General features: G+C 54.1%; 5 protein-coding genes across 5 annotated transcripts in view; 4 read left to right on the forward strand and 1 right to left on the reverse strand.

Moving 5' to 3' along the window:
• Positions 1–257: 257 nt before the first annotated feature.
• VTN00DRAFT_1832 (uncharacterized protein) lies at positions 258–1,313 on the forward strand (the record flags this gene model as incomplete). The annotated part of the gene is made up of 3 exons (XM_069427983.1): positions 258–341; positions 458–521; positions 670–1,313. The coding sequence occupies 3 exons, from the start codon at positions 258–260 to the stop codon at positions 1,311–1,313; spliced, it is 792 nt and encodes a 263-aa protein (XP_069292534.1).
• A 771-nt stretch (positions 1,314–2,084) lies between these two features.
• VTN00DRAFT_1833 (40S ribosomal protein eS7) lies at positions 2,085–2,977 on the forward strand (the record flags this gene model as incomplete). Its single annotated transcript, XM_069427984.1, has 3 exons — positions 2,085–2,240; positions 2,473–2,555; positions 2,611–2,977. The coding sequence occupies 3 exons, from the start codon at positions 2,085–2,087 to the stop codon at positions 2,975–2,977; spliced, it is 606 nt and encodes a 201-aa protein (XP_069292535.1).
• Positions 2,978–3,023: 46 nt separating this feature from the next.
• Positions 3,024–3,379, forward strand: VTN00DRAFT_1834 (uncharacterized protein; the record flags this gene model as incomplete). The annotated part of the gene is made up of 2 exons (XM_069427985.1): positions 3,024–3,073; positions 3,118–3,379. The coding sequence occupies 2 exons, from the start codon at positions 3,024–3,026 to the stop codon at positions 3,377–3,379; spliced, it is 312 nt and encodes a 103-aa protein (XP_069292536.1).
• A 561-nt stretch (positions 3,380–3,940) lies between these two features.
• On the reverse strand, positions 3,941–5,874 carry VTN00DRAFT_1835 (uncharacterized protein; the record flags this gene model as incomplete). The annotated part of the gene is made up of 2 exons (XM_069427986.1): positions 3,941–5,489; positions 5,564–5,874. 2 exons carry the CDS (start codon positions 5,872–5,874, stop codon positions 3,941–3,943), a joined length of 1,860 nt encoding a protein of 619 aa, XP_069292537.1.
• Positions 5,875–6,574: 700 nt separating this feature from the next.
• Positions 6,575–6,841, forward strand: part of VTN00DRAFT_1836 (uncharacterized protein) — a gene marked incomplete at both ends in the record, with an annotated part of 1,671 nt that continues 1,404 nt past the window's right edge. The window contains one exon of the mRNA XM_069427987.1: positions 6,575–6,805. Coding sequence (XP_069292538.1) covers positions 6,575–6,805 — 231 coding nt within the window. The remainder of the gene's footprint in view (positions 6,806–6,841) is intronic.

Genomic DNA, 6,841 nt, shown 5'->3' on the forward strand with positions numbered 1-6,841 from the left:
GTCTGCGGTCCCTCATCACGATAGGCAGTTTTTTTTATTGTGCACTGCCGTCTTCTTGGTAACACGACTTGTTTTCCAGGTTGAGCCCTGTCTGCGATCCGGCTCCGCATTCGCTCCTACCCCCCAGTTCTCCGCTCCATCAAGCTTGGGTACCTGCCTACGTCGCCCGCCGGAGCTGAATCACAACCAGCGCGATACCTCCCTCTTCTGTGTCAACGCACCTGCAAAACGGTTAGATCACAGTAATTATCGCAGCCATGTCCGACTCAGCCACTGCGAATGCTCCGAAACCAAGCAGCAGCGTGAAGCTGGTGCTTCTCGGAGAGGCGGCTGTTGGAAAGGTACGAGGCGCGCTCCATCTTGCCGCAATCCAACTCCCCCCTCAACCCCCCTCTCCAGTATCGCAGATATCCCATAGCATGGACAGGAGAAAGACTAACGAGTGGCGCTTTCGCAGTCATCTCTCGTCCTCCGATTTGTTAACAATGACTTCCAAGAGAACAAGGAGCCGACCATAGGAGGTAAGGCGCTCGCTCCGAGATAGTACCTAGTACACTAGGCACCCTTGTTGTGTTGTCATGCGCGGGGTCTGATCCATGGCTATGTTGTGCATGATGGGATCCTATCTGTCCACAGTATTCGCGGCTGGCTAACTGTTCCACTGTACAGCCGCCTTCTTGACCCAAAAGTGTTCTCTTCCCACGCGCACGATCAAGTTCGAGATATGGGATACTGCAGGCCAGGAGCGCTTTGCCTCCCTTGCCCCCATGTACTACCGCAATGCACAGGCGGCCCTCGTCGTCTACGACCTTACGAAACCCTCTTCTCTCACAAAGGCTAAGCACTGGGTTGCTGAGCTCCAACGGCAAGCGAGCCCCGGTATCGTTATCGCTCTCGTCGGCAATAAGCTGGACTTGACGAGTGACGGGAGCGGCGCCAACGAGGAAGCCGCCCCTAGTGGTGACGAGACTGCGCCATCTGGTGATGCAGAGGGCGACGAAGGCGCTGGTGAAGAGAACAATGAGGAGCAGGCGGACGCGCCAGGCGACGCCAGAAAGATCTCCACGCGCGAGGCTAGCAGCTATGCGGAGGAGGAAGGGTTGCTCTTTTTCGAGACTAGTGCGAAGACCGGCGTGAACGTCTCAGAGGTCTTCACGGCTATTGCCAACGCGATCCCAGAGACCAGCCTCAAGGGGCCTCGCGGTACCGGCGCCGGAGCAGGCCAGAGCGGACTGGGAGGACGGTCAGACGACTCGCGAGTGAACCTGGGAGAGCGTTCCGCCGCAACCGCAAAGGAAGGCTGCGCCTGTTGATTTTATGTGCCCATATATTGTATTGCTTGGATATTGATCCACGGGTGTTTGTCTTCTGGAAGATGCCTCCGCTGGTGCGGAGTGACGCATCTCCAGCGGCCCGTTTGAAGAAAGTCCACTTAATCTGTGTCTTATACCATGTTCTTGTCTGGTCTGCACAGGTCAGAGGCGTCATCGTGCTGATTCTTGAATTTTATCTACCGCATGCTGCTCGCTCTGTTGTGCTTGCGCAGACTGCCTTTCCACATCCTTTTCATCTCGGTTGTGATCCATTAAGCGTTATGTGTATATTCTTGGAACCATGAAACGTGCTTTGTTGGGGATTATGCTCTGCTCTGTAGTGCTCGCCATGTATCCTCGTGAGATCATCAGCAGTACGAGTAGCTGCGCTGGATTCCAAGCTTAAGCAACTTTGTATGTTGATATTAGGTAATCATGTTTGAGTACGGGTACTCTATCTGAACTAACGCTGCTTTCGATATTACCTTCTTCCACCATTGCCAACTGATATGATGATATCCTCATATCTTCCTGCTCGTCCAGGGCGCGGGCGGTCACGGGACCGGCCGTCCCCTAGGCCTTGCGGCTAACCACATCCGGGCAAGCGGCGTCCTAAGCGAGCGCCGAGCGGCCGAGCCCACAGGCGCACTGTCAGCGCACACTGTATCTGGAGGACTTGCTCAAGTTCAATTCAACTTCCTCCTCGACGACTGCCCTCTACCGACAGGACGCAGCACCAGCAGCACAGCCCGACCTTGCTCGTCTGCAACCATGGCTGCTCTCAACAAGATCGCCGCCAACTCCCCGTCGAGGCAGAACCCCTCCGAGCTGGAGACCTCGCTCGCCAACGCCCTCTATGACCTGGAGAACAACACCCAGGACCTGAAGGCGTCCCTCAGGCCCCTGCAGTTCGTTGGCGCCCGTGAGGTAAGATTCGCCATCTTCTCTTTCGATTGATTCAACATTGGGTTATTTCTCTGGGAAATTTTTCTTCGAATTTTATGGAGACCGATCGGAGGAGGGAATATAAAAGTGCTATCTGTGCGAAAAAGGAAATATTACTGGTGTCGGGGATCTGGAGATTATTTTTCTTTTACGCAACACACACATATCTGGGAAATCGCAAAATCTGACCGCCGTCGTTTTTTTTGCTACATAGATCGAGGTCGGCCACGGCAAGAAGGCTATCGCCATCTTCGTCCCTGTTCCTCTCCTCCAGGGCTTCCACAAGATCCAGCAGCGGTATGACAAAACCCACACCTTTCACCGACCGGATGACTGACTGACTTGGCACCAGCCTGACCCGTGAGCTCGAGAAGAAGTTCTCCGACCGCCACGTCCTGATCATCGCCTCCCGCCGCATCCTGCCCCGCCCCAAGCGCTCCGTCCGCGCCCGCAACACCCAGAAGCAGAAGCGTCCTCGCTCGCGCACCCTGACCGCCGTGCACGACGCCATCCTCTCCGACATCGTCTACCCCGTCGAGATCGTCGGCAAGCGCATCCGCACCAAGGAGGACGGCAGCAAGGTCCTCAAGGTCATCCTGGATGAGAAGGAGCGTGGTGGTGTCGACCACCGCCTGGACGCCTACGGCGAGGTCTACCGCCGGTTGACGGGCCGCGGTGTCGTCTTCGAGTTCCCCACCAGCAGCATCGCCGACTACTAGATAAGATGGTACTGAGTAGTTACGGTCGTCACGTTGGTGGTGTGAAATGTGTGGTGGTGGTAGTAGTTATTTAAAGGTGTGGTCTGGTTCTCTCTGGTCTGGTCTGGTCGGGAGTGATGAATATGATCCTCTGGGTTTAGGTTGGGCTGGTCGTTTGGGTTTGGGCGAGGTTTGAACGGGCCTGATACCAGCACAATCCTTACCTTGAAAAAAGATAAACCCCCTTCCCCCTTACCTTATTTTCATGTCATGGTCATGTCGTCGTGTCCTCAATCAGATCAAGGTGTACTGGTACTTCCTCTTGGAGCGATAACCCCAAACCCCGGGAACAGCGAAGGGGGGAAAACAAAAAAGGAATTTCAATGGACGGCTTTTTTTTATTCTTTTTTAACAAGGGTATAGAGAAATGCATGTACCCGGACGTCGAACCTTATGCATGAACTTTCCGACCTGGATAAATTCGCGTTCCTGATAAGGATCATATGATATGCCCTAAGTAAGGTAGGAGGTATTTCAGTTCATGGCTTCAATTCCTTAAAACTCTCTATAATCAATCAATTCTGTCTATCTCTCTAGACCGTACAGATAAGTGTGTGTGTATCTCTTCTTCTACATTTATTTCCTACTGACCCCATGTGGTACCGATATTTCCATTCTTGGATGAAAGCGGATATTGTAAGACTACCTACCTAAGAACTCCGTATTATTCCCATACGATATGTAGATGTACATGTACATGCAGTACGTGTGCATTCATGATGCTGAGCTGGCGTGGATAGTGTATTCATCTATCTATCGATCTATGTATATAGGTACATCAGCACCATCCATTGACTGATAAATTTATCATCATAGAAAACATCAAAAAAGGAGAAGTCCATGGTATCATATCATCCAAATAATTAATAAACAGTCAAAAAAAACTTGAAAACATCAGAAAGCAAAAAAAGAATACATAACAAATCAAGGCTTCATCGGCGGCAGCGGCGGTTTCGGCCTGATTCTCCCCACCCCCAACACCATCCAATACGCCAGCTCCCTCTTGACCATCTCCGGCTTCTGCCCTTTACCCACTGGCTGCTCGATCTGGTTCTCCGAGTCCCACTCCAGCCGCACGAAGACGGGGATCTCGAGCAGGTCTTCGTCCTCGCGGAGTTCCGTGTCGCCGTCCTCCCCGTCGTTATCGTTGCTGTTATCGTCATCGTCGTCGTCGTCATCGTAGCCGTTGTTGGGATTGTTACCGTCGTCGTCTTTATGTCCTGGCAAGTTCCCTGGTACGACTTCCAGCACGACGGTGGTCCAATTTCGCCCCTTATCCCAGACTTTTCCGGCTTCAGCGACTTTCTCGTACCCGGGGACGGCGGAGCGCGATGAGCGGTCCGTGGTCGTGGAGGTGCCGCCCTGTAGCGCCTCGTCCCAGACGTCGCTGTTCGCCCCGATCTCGAATTGCGGGCAGAGGATGGTGACTCTTGACGCAACACGGCCGGGGGTCCGTGACGGCGTGGCCAGGGTGACGCGCACGGGGTCGAACATGTGGTTCTTCAGCGTGAGGAGGTACTGGATCGGTATCTGGGGCGGGAGGGCGTCGAGGTTAGGCACCGAGATGGCACCCGAAGACTGGCCCGGTTGAGGGGTGAAGGCTAGCGGCCGGAGCGTCGGGAGAGGGATGTAGCTGAGGGCGATGAGTCGGATACGGAAGCGCGTCGACTGCGGTTTGAATTCGGGCTTGACGAGGATGTGCTTGCATGCCTTGCAGCGCTTGGAGCGCTTCGTGCGGAGGAGCACGGGCAGAGGGCGCAGGTCCTCGACGAAGCGGGCATCAGGGGACTGGAAGGCGCGCTGTTCCATCGAGGCAAGGCCATCCCAGCCGCATTCCTCCGAGGAGATGCGTTTGATGATGGCACTCTCAGCGTCGGGGGCGGGGATCTTCAGGCCTTCTGAGGCCGTGAGGGCTTCGCGCATCACCGGAGGCTTCGATTTCTGTTTCTTGCCGGCTCCGCCGTAGATCCCACCGAGGGTCGATGAAGTGTAGAGGGACATGATGCGATTCAATGCGCTAGGAGAGGAGAATCCGGCTCCAAAGTCAGTTCCCAGAGGGTCTGACGGGGACGTCGACGTCTCCGCTATCTGATTACGGTAGAACGATTTCAACGCTGCGAACCTTGCATGGTGGTCGAGTGCCGGCTGCTGTTCGTCTGATTGTTCATTCTCCTTCTCCAGAGAAGGCAGCTGATCGTTAATGGACGAGAAGCTGGCCAGAGGAGACTTCATGTCCCCAAATGCTCTGGAAGCTTTCCTCCCTCCCGTACTATCCGTCATCTTCGCGAGCTGCGTACGAATGTTCGTGGGTTTATCGAACTTGATGCCAATGTCAAGAGTCGTCCACATGCAATACGCGCACGACAATACCCAGGGACCCTGTTGAGTCGCATTGCCTGCAGCAGTGTTTTCAAGAGTAGTCACCGCAAGTGGCGCCGTACATATGGGACAATTGAAACAATTCCTCGCGCATCTGCCAAATCACACAGACTTAGCCGCTGCTCCATTCGATAATTGGAATCAAGACAATGTAAAGTAAGAACGTACCTATTCCCCTCACTCTTTACCATACTGCTTGGAGTCTCGAACAGACAGTTCGGGCAGTACCAGCACACAATCTCCTCCGTTATACATCGCGGACACTTGATCTGGTGGCAGTCTTCGCAGTAGAGAAGTTGCTCAGGCGGGTACAGCGAGAAATTCGCCCGGGGAGATTTGGGATCGAAAGTCTTCTCCTCCTCCTCCTCTTCGACTTCGAGGCCCTGGAACTGCCCTGAAGCCCGCTTGTTGGAGAGGTCGGGGTCGGGGGTCTCGGCGCACGGACACGAGATGTAGGTATAGGGGAATGGACGAGACATGTTTTGGAACGCGCTCAGGTAGATGGATGCCGTCGAGTTGAGACGAATTATGAGTCCAGATCACTGCCCGATATTATTATGCTTCGTGGGCCGTTATTCTCGTTCCTGGCTGAGCAGGCTGCTCTCGCCGAGATTCCGCAAAATGATTGCAGACTCCGCACACTCTCCGACGCAATGACAGACTCTCTCAGCTCTGGGGACACGTCTGCAAAAGATCCCAATGGGATCGCGATCGCGATTCTTGCTGCTTTCTTTGTGGTTTCGGGGGTGGTCCACGCCTGCGCTGGTCAACCGACGTTAGCTAGCAACGACACCTCGGTCCAAACTTCAAACAACAACTACCTACCTAAGAGAAATCGTGAACAAAACGAAATATAAGCCCAAATTCCAGTTCAATCGAGGCAATTCGTGTAAGCGCAGGCGTGTCAGGTCATTCTCTGGACGCCCTGAAGTGCTCACGGCTGCGGAGACCGAGTTCGTGGGGTTGAAAGCCAGCAGCGCGGCCCGCCGTTTGTTTGTCCGAGGACGAGACAATGCGGAGAAAGAAATCTGGCCGACGTCAGTCGAGACTAGATCTCAACACCACGCATATTCCCTTCTCTCTTCTTTTTGTTTTTATACCTTCCGGGGATAACTTTTCTCGATAGAAATGCCTTTCTATCTCTGATGAATAAATAAATAATCGATTGATTGAACAATCATGTCTCTCCGCGCATTCGTTCCCCGGACTGCGCTCCCGCGACGGGCGTGCGCCGCAGTGCCCGCGGCCAGGAGCTACGCCGTTCAAACGCCAGGGAACCCAGCGCTGGAGGTCTTCAATCGAAAGACGAAACACCTGCAGAAGGAGAGGGCCGCGCGGAATGTCGAGATGAGCCGGAAGACGGACTACCTCAAGGACGAGGTGGCTACGCGGTTATGTGAGCGGTTGCTGGTATATACATCAACCCCTGTTTGATGAATAGCGGCA

This window comes from Thermoascus crustaceus (genome assembly GCF_041956765.1).
Source record: "Thermoascus crustaceus strain CBS 181.67 unplaced genomic scaffold VTN00scaffold_1, whole genome shotgun sequence".
Lineage (NCBI taxonomy): Eukaryota > Fungi > Ascomycota > Eurotiomycetes > Eurotiales > Thermoascaceae > Thermoascus > Thermoascus crustaceus.